This window comes from Triticum aestivum, chromosome 1A (genome assembly GCF_018294505.1).
Source record: "Triticum aestivum cultivar Chinese Spring chromosome 1A, IWGSC CS RefSeq v2.1, whole genome shotgun sequence".
Classification (NCBI taxonomy): domain Eukaryota; kingdom Viridiplantae; phylum Streptophyta; class Magnoliopsida; order Poales; family Poaceae; genus Triticum; species Triticum aestivum.
The window spans coordinates 483511974-483526370 of NC_057794.1; the positions used below are offsets into that span (position 1 = coordinate 483511974).

The following is a 14397-nucleotide window of genomic DNA, read 5'->3' on the forward strand; positions in this document are numbered from 1 at the left end:
GAAATCAAACACCGTATAGTGGCAGTGGCATTGCATAGCCCTCGCTGTTCCGCACCTTAACCGAGTTTAAGCGCCTGAAACGCACTGGGAGTACGTTCCTCGACTCACCAGTCGCTTTCACCTACACCCCTTCCCCCTTTTTTCTCCGCTCGAAACCGAACCGAGCTGTTGCTCGCCTTTTCCCAGCACAGTGGAGAACGCCGCCTGGCTGCGTGACACTTTGGAAAATTCTCGTCTCAGTTTAGTTTCAACATCAACGCCTTCAACGTCCGCGAGCTCTTGGGTTTTAACAAATGTGCTCCGTTGTACCACGCGCTGTCGATGAATGCAGGAGGAAGACTGCTTCAGCACTCCAAAGACTTCGATGTACTCTGGCATTTGTACGGGTTCGTGCTATTTTCTTTTGTCAAAGTGATTTTTGCTAGTACATTATTTTTTGATGAGAAAAGAGGGCAAAATTGGATTTTCTGTTATGCTACTTTTAGAGTGACTACAACAGTTACCCTAAAAAAACTTCCGGTATAAATGGCTTTTTGGCCTTCCTGTAAAAGTCGGGGGAAGATTCTTGGAAGCAACTTTTGTGGGTTCCCTAATCTTATGGGAAACATTTACCATCAACCGGCGGATAACTGGGCCGCGTCCGTCATCTTTCCTGCGTGACACGCATCCTGCATACCCGGCTGAACTTTTTAAAAAGATCAGCCGGCGGACGCGTAGCACGCCCCTAATCTTATTCCCTTTAGTGCATTTGTACTTTATTTCAAAAAAATATCATTCTTTAATAAACTTGCTTCTGCAACAGGAGCCATGCTTCTGAAACATATGCAGTGTTGCGATACTCTATGATGGGTCTACGTTTTACAACAAAACTTCTCTTACGATTTTTTTTCTGCAACAAGACCTCAGTTGCAAAAAAAAATGATTTACAACAAAACCTCAGTTGCAAAAAATACAAAAAAATTGATGTTGCAAAAAAATCCGCAACAAGACCTGTGTTGCAGAAATAAGTCCACAACAAGACATGTGTTACAAAAATAATTCCGCAACAAGACATGTGTTGTAGAAACAATTCTGCAACAAGACCCGTGTTGCTGAATGGAGGCACGTTCGACCGTGTGATGCGGTAAATCCGACGGCTCGCGACAAGATCAGCCGGCGAACGCGTAGCATGCCCCTAATCTTATTCCCTTTAGTGCATTTTTACTTTATTTTTAATTAAACAAAAAATATAATTCCTAGGACCTGCTAGTTAGTGACATCGGCGAGTGGTGCGGATGGGCGTGTCGGCAGTTGCGGGCGGCGGCGAGGGGCGAGGTGGCGGCGCGACATCGTTGCGGTGCGAGCGGCAGGGACTTTCCGACGAAGTTTCGACGAGGCGACGATGCTCTAGACGGTAGCACGTGAAAGTTTCAGACGGTTGCAGTCTCATCAGACAATACGAAAAAGCTATCTTCTCATAAATCAGCAGGGAGAAAGAGCCTTTTACGGGATCTTCTAAAACAGATAAAGTCAATTTACAAGAACTGGTGAAGAGGTTTTTATTGCCCCAACGGCGGTTATTTTAGAGACGTTGGAGCTGCTCTACTAGTGCAGATGGAAGTGCGGATTCGTAAGCTCATCGCGGTCAGGTTTTGCGCCGTCGGATGCGGCTGGAGATCGCCGCGCCCCGTCTCTTTCCTCCCCTTTTATGGTTCCGTTTGAGGTTTGACTCTCGCGAAAAGTAGCACGGGCGGTTTCTAAAAGCCCAGACCGACCGGACTCCAGCTCGGCTCGCGCAGTGCAGTGGCCCGCCGCGTGCGACCGAGGCCGCCCAACGTGCCGCGCACCAGCACCAGCGCCTCCCCCCTCCCTCCCCGCACGGCACCGCCGCGCCTCCCCTCCCCCCGGTCGCGCGGCCGCCCTCCCGTCCCCATTGCGCGATCGCGCGGCGGGGGGCCAGCCAGCCAGCCCTAAACCTAGCCCGCCCCGGAGTGGCCAGCGGCTTTGCGGCGGCCCGATGCAGGGCCAGCAGGTGTACAGCCGCCTCGGGAGCTTCGGCGGGGCGGCGCCGGGCACGCCGTCCCCGCCCCCGCCCCCGTCCCCGTCCCCCGTGCGCGGCGGCGGCGGCTCGGGGAGGCGGACGCCGGGGAAGTCCGGCGCGGCGAGGGGGTCCCAGGAGGCGGCGGCGGCGGCGGCGGGGGCCGCCGGGTGGGGCGCCGCGGCCAGGCGGGCGGCGTGGGCGCTGCTCGCCGCGCTGCTGCGGCGGCAGGCCGTCTTCCTCTTCGCGCCGCTGCTCTACGTCGCCGCCATGCTGCTCTACATGGGCTCGCTCCCGCTCGACGTCGTGCCGCGGATCATCACGCGCTCCGCCCCCGGCTCCGTCTACCGCAGCCCCCAGCTGTACGCGCGCCTCCGCCCCGACATGGACGCCGACAACTCCACCGACGCGGTTAGTCAGCGCCTCCTCTCCTCTCCTCCGTGCCCCCTTCCTCGCCGCATTTCGATCTTCTTCGGCTGCAATGTGGGCGCAAACAAATGCTTGGCCGTTTTAAGTGACTGTAACAAGTGTGCCGCTGTTACTACCAAGTGGGCTGGCTTGGTTGACTTGGCGTGTCAAAAGTTATTTACTGATCTAGCAGATGTAGTTAGTGTACCACGCGCCATTAGCAAGTGGTTGTTGGTAGTATCTATTTAGATTAGTTTAGTCCAAGTTGATTAGTTCGAATTCAGCTGTGGTCTCCTTCAAATAGCCTGAAATGGCAGTGGAGTGGTTGCTGACCTGTCGGATTTTCCTTAGCTATTTCCTGCTTCATGTGATTGTTGCAGCCCGTGGATGACCCAAACTACTAAAGGCTCCTCATCATCAGAAGCTTGATTCGGTTTGTCAAGCGTCTTATATGATCTAGTCAGTCCTGCTTGACTGCTTGAGTTAGATAGTGCACCTTGGTTTGCTAGCTGCAGGCTCAAGGTATGTTGCTGATCTGTTCGTTCAGCAATGTAACCTCTGAATTCCCGCAAGATGTTTGACAGGAGGATGAATTCTCGCGCTTCTGAATTCAATACACCTGCCTGATTGAATAGAAGAAGAGTGTGCGCCATCTGACTGTGGTTTATTCCACTCTACGTGTTTTATGATATTTCTGTTGCTTGATCCACATAATTGTCTTGCTCACCTTTTTACAATCTATATGTATATTTTGCATACACGCTTCTTTCTCTCACCTTGTCATGTTTTTGTAGTTAGCAACTGTATGGAGGCAAACCTACAAAGGTGGTGTTTGGCGACCTTGCATACACAATCTGACAAACAGTACGCCATCTATACCTGCCTTTTGTTTTTTCTTCCTGATAATATGTTCTTTCTTTATTTGGGTGTAATCCCGTTGAGATATGTTTTTTTTTCCAAATGCCGATAACCCCCGAACGCATTCAGATTTATGGTAGAGAAGACCTGCTTTCTTGTATTCTATCATGAGGAACTTAACTGTGATGTCTTACGGATTTGTTGGTCAGGAGTTACACTGTTACCACCGTTTCCTCTTCTTGTTTTTCAAATGCGAATATCATGTCAGATCTTGTTTCTTTCCATTATCTAGGCACAGCTCCTTTGTGGTGAGTTCCCTGCGAAAACTTACCATCACTGCATGAAAACATTCTGAGACCAATCATGATTTACATGGATGGGTTGTTAAAGTCTCATGAAGATTAGTTGTTCATCAACCTGATACACTTTTCTGACCAAGTTTAACATACTTGGAACACTCGGGCGTGTTAGTTTTAGAGAATTCACATGGATGTCTTCTTCAGTTTGCAAGACACAGCACCACCAAATTGGTGCCTAATAGTTTTTCATAACTTGTGTAGGTTTGCCTGAATCAAATGGCTACATATATGTGGAGGCAAATGGTGGTTTGAATCAACAAAGGACATCGGTAGTTGCCTTTTCTCAATGGTTCTTCATATGTGACAGTTTATGTTTGTTCACGTCATACTTGTTTTCTGGTAACTTAAGTTACTCACTTGGGCTTCTCTTTCTTCTGTTTTTCTTGTTTCCAGATATGCAATGCGGTTGCTATTGCTGGTTTTCTAAATGCTACTCTTATTATCCCGAATTTCCATTTCCACAGCATTTGGAAGGATCCAAGGTCTCCTCATTTCTCCCACTCCATTCTCAAATACATTTTTGACTAGCTGTCTACTTGACAGTAAGTCTGAAATATATGTATTATTGCTCGATAACGGTGTGTTTGGTTTGTGCCCAAACCAATTGGCCTTTGTTTGGATGTTTGCCTTTTTTTTTTTGGTATGCACATGTCCCTTTGTCTGTTTTCTATACCATATTTGTCAGTCATATGTACCTCTCCCAAACACCATGTTACTCAGTTCTTTCTTTCAAACCTTGAGGTTTCTAGAACAGTTAAGTTGCTCTTCAGTCTCGTATGCTTGATTACTACTCCCTCCGTCCCAAAATAAGTGTCGCTGATTTAGTACAACTTTGTACTGAAGTTGTACTAAATCAGCGACACTTATTTTGGGACGGAGGGAGTACCTTATAAGGCTTAACTTCACATTAGAATGTCATGTCAATTAAGACTGTCAAAGTTGGAACCAGGATACACCCCTCCCCCACCCAATCTCACACACCCCAATTCTCCTTCTGTATGTTCGTCTAAAACAAGAAGGGGAGCCTTGGCGCAGTGGTAAAGCTGCTGCCTTGTGACCATGAGGTCATGGGTTCAAGTCCTGGAAACAGCCTCTTATAGAAATGTAGGGAAAGGCTGCGTACTATAGACCCAAAGTGGTCGGACCCTTCCCTGGACCCTGCGCAAGCGGGAGCTACATGCACCAGGTTGCCCTTTTTTTTTATGTTCGTCTAAAACAAACAAATTTAGCATATATGAAGTCGCTTGCACACTCTCTTGCTAGTTCTAGTTGACTACACAGGGTATCACTCCGAAAAGGGCGAAAACTGATATGGGTTGTTATCCTTATTTGCATGTTGCATCGATAATTTGAATTCATTGTAGGAACGGTGGTTATTTTTACTGTTAAGGTTATAAAGAGTGAGATTAATTAAATATTTAAGAGATGAACTAGCACACAGTACTGGACTTTGGGCTGCTTTGGGTGCTGGACAACTTATATATTCGTTCTTGTTGGATAGATGCCCGTGCCTTTTGTTCAGGCTCCTTCAAGTTAAATTTTATACAACTGTAGATTTAGTAGCACAAATATGCTTGCTGATGTCTTCTTTTGGGTACAGCAAATTCAGGGATATTTATGATGAAGAACACTTTGTAAAACGTCTACAGAATGATGTTCGAGTAGTTAACAAAGTGCCTGATTTTATAATGGAGCGTTTTGGTCACAATCTAAGCAATGTATTCAATTTCAAGATAAAGGCTTGGTCTTCTAGTAAATACTACAAAGATGTTGTTCTTCCGAAGTTAGTTGAAGAAAGGTGAGTTAAAATCCAAATCACTTGTCACTTCGGAATTAAAGTTGCTTGTGTGAATTTATTTTGGCTGTATCCTTGTTTCTTATGCATATGTTTTGCCGTGTTATGTTAACTACGTAGATGATACCCCGCGCTTTGCTGCGGGAATCGGTTGCAATATATTTCAATGAGATATGATTGTGTGGAATATAAATATTTAGATTAACAAGACGTGAACCAAAATTAAAAATGCATTTGACTTATTATATTTGATTATGTATAATTGTAAAATATTTATTGAATATAAGTAGAATAATAGAATGAAAAGTATTTTTCCATGCATGGTTGCTTGTGGTGGTGGGTATTTTTCCATGTGGATGTTGAGGTGGGCTTTATTCCATCCATAACTGTATGGTGATGTGGCATGCTTGCATGTTGAGATAAATAAGTGGGGATCATATGTATATAGTCCCTCCGTCCGGAATTAGTTGATGCTCAAACGGATGTATCTAGCACAGAAATCTAGATACATCCGTTTGAGCGTCAACTAATTCAGGACGGAGGAAGTCGAATTTTTCGTTATTCACTTCCCTTGCATGCGATGTAACTATGTAAGTGATATGCCTCTGCAAGAGCTTCTAGCCTTAGTTATGGACCTATACAGGGATGCAAATGGGTACCCTAAAAGTTACCCTAGGGTACCTTCTGACGGACGGGAACTTGGTGCTCTCGGGTACCCGCGCACCCTATATGCGCAAAAAAATTTAGTAATTCAAAAAAAGTTCAAAAAATTCCAAATCTTGTTTGGAATCAAAGATGATCAGGTATTGTGCTCGTATAAAAAGTTTGGACAAGAAATGATTCATATTGACTTCAGGGCAGAAAAGACAAGTTTATGACGACAATATAGCGTGCATAGTGCTTGTATATAGCGTTTTTTGCCAAATCTTCGACCCAGGATGCAATAAAAGTCATTCTCCCACGAATATTTTTATACGACTACAATACTTGACCATGTTTGATACCAAAAAAGATTTGGAATTTTTTGAACTTTTTTTGAATTACTAATTTTTTTTTGCATATAGGGTGCGCTGGAACCAGGTTCTCCTTCGTATTTCCCACCTTCTGACCCCTTTTAGTTCGGCCAAATGAACTAAGTTTTCAAAATCGCATCACTTTCAGAAATTTTGTTCATTTGGTTGAATTAAGTAGGGTCAGAGGGTACCCTAAGAACAATCAATTTGCATCCCTAGACCTATATGCAGTTAGTTAATGTAGGACATTGTGATATTAGCAATTATTGATGAAATATGGTTGGGGCATCTCTTCACCAGTATCGTGCTCAGTTTTGTTAGTGAGATAGCATCTCTAGCAGAACCTGTAAACAGACCACCTGTAAAAACAGTATACAAGAGCCCCTAAAACGAATTTACGGTACCGCGAGGCATCGGGCAGAACAGATCCCGTAAACTCGAACCATAAAAGATTTTTTTCTCCTCACGCTTCTTCCCCGAGACGCACACATGAGGCATGACCAACTCAAACTCTGGCCGGCCAGAACGGTGCCGCTCCGGCCTGCAGCCTGCTCCGGCCCACTGCGTGCTCCGGCGATGCTCCGGCCGGCTGCCGGCGAGCTCCTCCGCCTGCTCGCTGCTTGCACGCGGCGTCGCATGCCTCCTGCTCCGGCGTTGACCGATTTTACAGGATCCTCAAAAAACGGCTCGAATCCTCCATATATGATGGATGGGAGCTCTAATATACAGGAGCCTGTAAATTTTTTTACGGGATATGCTATTTTACAGGATCTATTCGGTATGTTTTTTTCAGCCTGTACCGTAAATCTGTAGGTTTGACCGCTTCTACAGGATCTGCTAGAGATGCTCTTAGACTGGAAACTGGCTTGTAACAACTTGTTGTGGTGACTCAGTTTCTTGCTTTCAAAGGTGCCATAACCAGTGGGACTGCCTAGTTTGAACGATTATTCTGAAGATTGTTAAATTGTTGACTCTTCTCTTTACAGTTAGATTCACATGAAAATTAGGTTAATGTATGAAAAAAGGATGTTTCTCCAGATTTTAGGAAAATGAAAACAGAAGACCTACTTTACAGTTTAAACAAGTCAATTTTCCTATATCTGGATACTGCTGTTTTGTCAGGAATGAACCTACAGATCCTGTGTACAGTTTAAACAGTTCTTTTGGAAATGGTCTTCATTATTTGTGTTAAAGGGATGAACTGGCAAGGGTCCAAAGGTGGGGAATGGGCAACCCACCCTCGTCTAGCCACTGCAAGGCCTAATACCTGGGTAGTAGATTAGCTTAATTTAACGTTGCCACTTTGGATTTCTCATAGTTGCTCAAAAGGTCACACGCCAATCCTTGATATATAGGACTACTGACTTGATCTGCAAGACTGGATCTCTTGTGTCTAATTTGCAAATAAAGCTTATCTCTAGCTTCAGATTCCTACCTTAAATTATCTCTTTACTAACTAGATAATCTGATATCTTTATTTGGTTCTTTCCTAATCTAATTCCTAAATTGCCCATGTATTGTGCCCATCACATTTCGTGAAATGGAAACATATCCTATAATCACCCAGTGTGCTGCATTCACACAGTCGGTCATGATCCCCCCCCCCCCCGCCCCCAAAAAAAAGAATCTAGATGTATTTCTGAATGTACACTACCCATGTCTAATATTTCAAGGTGAAATTCATTCTGCTAAATGGGAAAAGACAATTCAGAAGGAAAAAGGGAAAGGCAAATGCTGCTATTCATGCTAAACGTCTCTTTTTTGTTTCTTCAAACACATTTTCATTTTGAATCTGCAATTTTAGAGGTGGCTTGAATACTTTATAGACTACTTACTATTTATCAGAAATTTAATGTTGCTTTGGTCCCTCGAATCAAAGTTTGATTGCATCGTAGCACCTCAAGAAGTGATTACACTTGATATCTCAGATTTGAAATATGATAATGTGCTTCTTTTATTATTATGCGATTGTTCCTGAAGTTATACTTTGTTCTGGACTACAGATTGATCCGAATTTCTCCTTTTGCAAACCGACTCTCATTCGATGCCCCACCTGTTGTTCAACGGTTGAGATGCTTGGTGAATTTTGAAGCTTTAAAATTTTCAAACCCAATTGCTACTCTATCGGAGACTTTAATTTCTCGAATGACAGAAAAAAGTGCTGAAAGCAATGGGAAATATATCGCAGTGCATCTTCGTTTTGAGGAGGTTTGATTTCCTTCGTGAAGATTATTTAATATTATTTGGAACTTGGGATTCACTATTTTCTGGTGTTAGGAAAATTTGGAGGCATCTACTAATTTGTTGTCTTGCAGGATATGGTTGCCTTCTCATGTTGTGTATATGATGGTGGTGACGAGGAGAAGAAGGAAATGGATGTGGCCAGAGAAATAGGTTGGCGAGGGAAGTTTACAAAGAGAGGGAAGGTAATAAGGCCAGGAGTTATAAGAATGAACGGGAAATGTCCACTTACACCTTTGGAGGTATGTCTGCATCTAATATGAAAACAGATGCTCACCACTGTTAGCATGCATGTTAGTGAAACTCTTGACTTCTTTATTTCTTCAGCACATTTTATTAGTCCATGCTCTGCCCAGTTTCTTTCGTCTAGTAAGACTATTTTCCGTTTAGGGTCTTGATGATCTACATGTTTATGCTACATGACCTTTAGGTTGGATTAATGCTTCGTGGGATGGGTTTCAGCAATAAGACTGCAATTTATTTGGCCTCTGGAAAGATATACAAATCAGAGAAAACCATGGCTCCTCTTCTTGAAATGTTTCCTCTTCTACAGACAAAAGAAACACTAGCATCAGATGAGGAACTTGCTCCATTTAAGGTATTTGTCTTGTCAGCTGTAAGCTTTAGAATTTCATCATATGGGCATTGTTCTAAAACGACACATTGTTGCCAGAATTACTCCTCAAGGATGGCTGCACTAGACTATAGTGTTTGCACATATAGTGAAGTTTTTGTGACCACACAAGGTGGAAATTTCCCTCATTTTCTGATGGGACACAGAAGATACTTGTATGGTGGACATTCAAAGACAATTAAGCCAGACAAAAGAAGGCTGGCCATACTCTTTGATAATCCACGTATCGGGTAATACACTGGACCACCCTTAGTTCATTTTTGTTCAGAGCTTAAGCATTTACGACTCGTATTCTTCATCTCTGTAGTCTTTTAGTCATGCCTTGTCGTTTTTATGCAGATGGAAGTCATTGAAACGTCACTTGCTCAACATGAGAGCACACAGTGATGCCAAAGGGGTCGAGATGAAAAGACCAAATGAATCGATATACACATTTCCATGTCCTGACTGCATGTGCCGCTTGAACAAAACAACGCATTCGAAACCCATACTACACACTAGATAGTATCAGCATCTCAGCAAACTAACGTATTTCTCTGGCACGCGGTATGATTTGTTCATTCTCCGTGTACTGTGCGGTGGCGATTCAACCTCACCTGCAAGCATACCTGACAGGGTGTTGTACATTGATTTATGTATAGCTTGTGCCAAACAGGGATGCCTCAGATTCCCTAGTCTTAGACCATCTTGCTGCTAACCATACAGCGATTAGATCTAACACATACCAGTAGATCCATCTGACACCTATAGAGCTCCTCTTATGAAGTTCCAGACAGATTAGTGCAGTAGTGCCCCCCTTGTACATGGCTCATTAGAATTTCGTTGTCGTACACAAATTTTGATGGAAGGCAAACACTGTAAATTTGTTATCTAACTCTTTCCCCTCTTGCTCTAGAAATGGGCATTGTTTCAGACTTGTTTAGCGGGGTCTTATCCCCCTCTGTTGTAACTTTGGTCTGGCACTTAACCAGTATCTCAATATGGAGCAAACGTTGGAAATTGCATTGTGCTACTTGATTCTTGCGTTGTCACCGTACAGCCAAAATATCTTCTTGTTGCCTGCGTGCTTACTGCATCCAACCATCAATTGGTGCATGATCAGCTGATCAGTTGAGTAGGTAATAAACCCTTGTTTTCTAAAACAAATATGTTTACAGCAATATATATATCTTGTTTGTCTATGCTGAGCACTCCATTGTGCTGTAGGGCCGAACATTCAAGTCTGGCAGCAGTGTCAGCAGCAAAGGTTTGATCTCTGAATGCGCCTCACATGCGCCTCACATGCACAGGGAGGGCCGTTGATAGGGACTGGGAATCTGGGGAAGGAGCCCTGCCCGTTCCTGTGAAACGACAAGGCCCTGGCGAAGGGAGAGCAGCTGAGCCGAGGGGGTGTTTGTTTGCAGAGATTTTTTCGTGTAGGGGCTAGAAAAAGTCTCTTTTAGATACTTTTTTTATCAAAGGGAGAGACTTTTTAGGGACTAAACTAGGCATTTGGTACTAAATGAAGAAGACTCTCAAGAAAAGTCTTTTTGGGACTATTTGAGACTTTTCCAACAATGCCCCTCCATGCACCCATTGGCCCGCCACGCCATGGTATTGTTTGACTGCTATTTTTTTATATATTAGGGGCAACATGGTCATTTAATAACCTCTAGAAAGGGACTAGGGACTTTTTAGTCTCTGAAAACAAACAGGAAGGGACTTTTTAGAGACTAGGGACTTTTTAGTTGGGACTAGAAAAAGAGAACCAAAATCACCTGAATAGCCTTCTCTTGAAATCGGGCTGGTATAGTCATTTGGAGCACCACTTTTCCCCCAGTTCTTTTCTATTATTGGTAACAAGGCGCGTTGCTGCTGGCGAGGGGTACGCTCCAGCCTAGTTCCGAAGAGGCAAGAGAACAGGTGGCGTCACAGATACTACTACGGACTTTTGTGAATGGCGCAGGCGATTAGGCGCGGCTCATCATGGCGGAAAGGTATGGCAAAATGGCAATGGCAATGGCTGGTCCACTCTTTCGTACTGACACTTCTCTCACATGCCCCGTTTCATCCCTCCATCCCAAGATCTCTCTCCATCCATCTAGGCAGACAGACTGTAGCTAGTCTTGAAAGAACAAAAGCCTTTAGCCGAAACAGTTCCGGAGGAATAAAAAGGGCCCGTTTGGTTAGAAGAAATTCCAAAGGGACAACGTATCGTCACCGGAATTTGCATCCTCGGTAGACGCACTGGCGAGGGCGTAGGAATTAAAACCATCAGCTCTAACTTTGATCCGAATCATCACACAATACATTTTTCTTTTTTTCTTTTCTAAGCACGCATTATCTGCCATTCTTGTCTTTCTGAGTTGTTGCATTCCAACACAAAACAAGGCCCTCTGGATGAGATAACAGCAAGTCAGTACTTACTACATTGAGGATTTGAATGGCCGCTCTGGTCTGGTCCCCCGGGTGAGAAACATTCTTTCCATCACGCTTGATCGGTTCCAATACAGCTCTATCTATACGATCTTATATCAAGCTGATAGCATATCACCGCTCGCTTGCGTGCTTTTGCGGGCACTTTGGAGCGAAATCAATTCGCGGTAAAGCTTAGCCGCCCTCAATCATTCGAAGGCAAAGCCACTCCATCAAAATCATTTTACGGCAAAGCTACTCACTCCTTTCATAAACTGTTTTTATCCAGGCGGAGTACTCGCGCTCGTCCCATGTTAGTATCTCATCAGCACCCGGGCCCGCAAAAGATTCTATCCACGCTGCACCTGTTTTCATAAACTTACCATTACCGCACAGAGCCACAACAGTGCGCAATTAAACCCGAGCATGACAGCGGGACCCACGCCGCGCCCGGGCCCGCCATCATTGCGGGCCTTTTCCCGAATAGTGCCGTGTGCATGGGAGCTTGGTCACTGGCTGGCAGTGTAGTCCAGTCCAGCTCCTCGCTGGAGCCTCTGCTACACTCCACTCTACTCCAGAGTCCAGACCCACCCACCCGCCATCTATTTCCACAAAATGCGAATCTCAACGCGCGCAACAAAGGCTTTGCACCTCCCCCGCACTGAACCCAACCCCCCAGTTGTTTAGCAGTCGGCCGCGATTTTTGTGCTGAGAAAAAAATACTACTAGCGCGGAGGAAATATTCACTCCGCTCGGGGGCTCGGCTCGGCTCAGGCTCACCACCCCCCACCCCCACCGCATCTCGGGCTCGCCTCACTCCTCGGGTCAGTGGCCAGTGGTCAGTGGAGTCGCTGCTCTGCTCCCGGCGGCGCGGCGAGATGCGGGGGCAGGGGCAGATCTCCCGCCGGCTGGTCGTGCTTGCGGCGGTGGCCGGGCTGCTGCTGCTGGCGTGGGCGCCGGGTGCGGCTGCCGTGGACGTCCAGGCGGTGCTCGCCCCGTTCCCCGACCTCGCCGGCTTCGCGCGCCTGCTCGCGTCCAGTCCCGTGGCCCGCGAGCTGGCCGGGCGGTCCTCGCTGACGCTGCTCGCCGTGCCCAACGCCGACCTCCCCCAGTCGCCCTCGGCGTTCGCGGCCGCCGCGGGCGCCGACCTCGCCGACGTGCTCCGCTACCACGTCCTCCTCGAGTACCTCTCCCCCGCCGACCTCCGCCGCCTCCCGGCCGCCGGGAAGCTGGTCACCACGCTGTTCCAGACCACCGGCCGCGCCTCCGCCGACCTCGGCGCCGTCAACGTCACGGCCGCCGGGCCGGGCCTCGGCGTCGTCCGCTCGCCCGCGCCCTTCCCCGGGTCCAACGCCACCGTGCTCGGCTCCGTCACCTCCGTGCCGTACAACCTGAGCGTGCTGGCCGTGGACGGCCTCATCGCGCCCTCCGGCTTCGACCTGGCGGCCTCCGAGTCCCGCCCCCCCGCCGCCGTCAACATCACCCGCGTCCTCGCCGACGCGCGCGGGTTCAACGTGGCGGCGTCCATGCTGGAGGCCTCCGGCGTGGCGGAGGAGTTCGAGGGCGACGAGCGCGGCGCCGGCATCACGGTGTTCGTCCCCACCGACGACGCCTTCGCCAGCCTCCCCGCCGGCGACCGGCTCCAGTCCCTCCCCGCCGACCGCAAGGCCGTGGTGCTCCGCTTCCACGTCCTCCATTCCTACTACCCGCTGGGGTCGCTGGAGTCGATCGTGAACCCGCTGCAGCCGACCCTGGCCACCGAGTACGCCAGCCAGGCCGGCCGCTTCACCCTCAACATCACCCGCTCCAACGGCTCCGTAGCCATCGACACCGGCGTCGTGCAGGCCACCATCACGCGCACCGTCTTCGACCAGAACCCCGTCGCCGTCTTCGCCGTCTCCAAGGTGCTGCTCCCAAAGGAGATGTTCACCAGGGCCGACTCGGCCGCCGTCGTCGCCGCGGCCCTGGCGCCCCCGCCGGCGGCCGCCAGCTCGATGCCGCCGGAGCCGCCCGAGAGCGCGCGGACGCCGCCGACGAAGCTGTCCTCGCCCCCCGCGCTGCGCGGCGGGGCCAGGAACGGCACCGCGGTTTCGCCGCCGTCGTCGTCGGCGGCAAAGGCAACGGCAACTGGGCGGTGGTGTATAGCATTGTTGTATGTACTACCAGCACTGCTGCCTCTGGTATGAGATCCGGTGGTGAGCTAGTCCGTCCATTGCCGTCTCCTTGCTGAGCTCGATTCTTTTTTGCCTTGCTTTGGTCACCATTGTTTCTTCTTTGTTTTACTGCTATATAGTATATTACTAGGAGTGAACCTGTACACAATGCATTTGGAAAGGGGGGAGAAGCTAGATGACTCGAGTCGAGGTGTGAGGAAGATTGTGCTGCAAAGCAAAGAAGCGTTCTTTTCACTGCCCGCGTCATGCTGGAAAAGGGGAAATGATCGCTCCATCCTGTAAAGAATCACACGCGACCAGCCGACGACACTGTGAAATGTTGGTGCTGTTTTTTGGTGGACGCACCGCAAGCTGCTTCCATGGCCATTTTGCTTGCTGAATCGGGCGACGGAGTTTGGGAAGCGAAAGTGGAGAGGAGGTGGATGGAGCTCGTGGGGTGTGCGTACCGGGGGCGGTGAGGGGAGAGGCGAGGGGCCGGGGGGTAGGTGGGGTGGCAGTGAGCTG

The 14397-nt window shown here is 47.8% G+C and overlaps 2 protein-coding genes across 2 annotated transcripts; both read left to right on the forward strand.

Moving 5' to 3' along the window:
* The first annotated feature begins 1744 nt into the window (after window positions 1–1744).
* On the forward strand, window positions 1745–10219 carry LOC123059023 (protein ESMERALDA 1). Its single transcript, XM_044481685.1, has 10 exons — window positions 1745–2428; window positions 3220–3289; window positions 3844–3911; window positions 4036–4124; window positions 5243–5440; window positions 8454–8658; window positions 8766–8933; window positions 9122–9289; window positions 9365–9555; window positions 9665–10219. Exons 1-10 carry the CDS (start codon window positions 1997–1999, stop codon window positions 9828–9830), a joined length of 1755 nt encoding a protein of 584 aa, XP_044337620.1. The 5' UTR covers window positions 1745–1996; the 3' UTR covers window positions 9831–10219.
* A 2135-nt stretch (window positions 10220–12354) lies between these two features.
* On the forward strand, window positions 12355–14127 carry LOC100037640 (fasciclin-like arabinogalactan protein 4). The gene has a single exon (XM_044481692.1). It carries the CDS (start codon window positions 12598–12600, stop codon window positions 13903–13905), a length of 1308 nt encoding a protein of 435 aa, XP_044337627.1. The 5' UTR covers window positions 12355–12597; the 3' UTR covers window positions 13906–14127.
* The last annotated feature ends 270 nt before the right edge of the window (window positions 14128–14397 follow it).

Coding starts and splice junctions, on each gene's coding strand:
- LOC100037640 (XM_044481692.1), top strand. CDS start 12,598: ATGCGGGGGCAGGGGCAGATCTCCCGCCGGCTGGTCGTGCTTGCGGCG.
- LOC123059023 (XM_044481685.1), top strand. CDS start 1,997: ATGCAGGGCCAGCAGGTGTACAGCCGCCTCGGGAGCTTCGGCGGGGCG. Junction 3,912..4,035: donor TGAATCAACAAAGGACATCG/GTAGTTGCCTTT, acceptor TCTTGTTTCCAG/ATATGCAATGCGGTTGCTAT. Junction 8,934..9,121: donor GTCCACTTACACCTTTGGAG/GTATGTCTGCAT, acceptor CATGACCTTTAG/GTTGGATTAATGCTTCGTGG.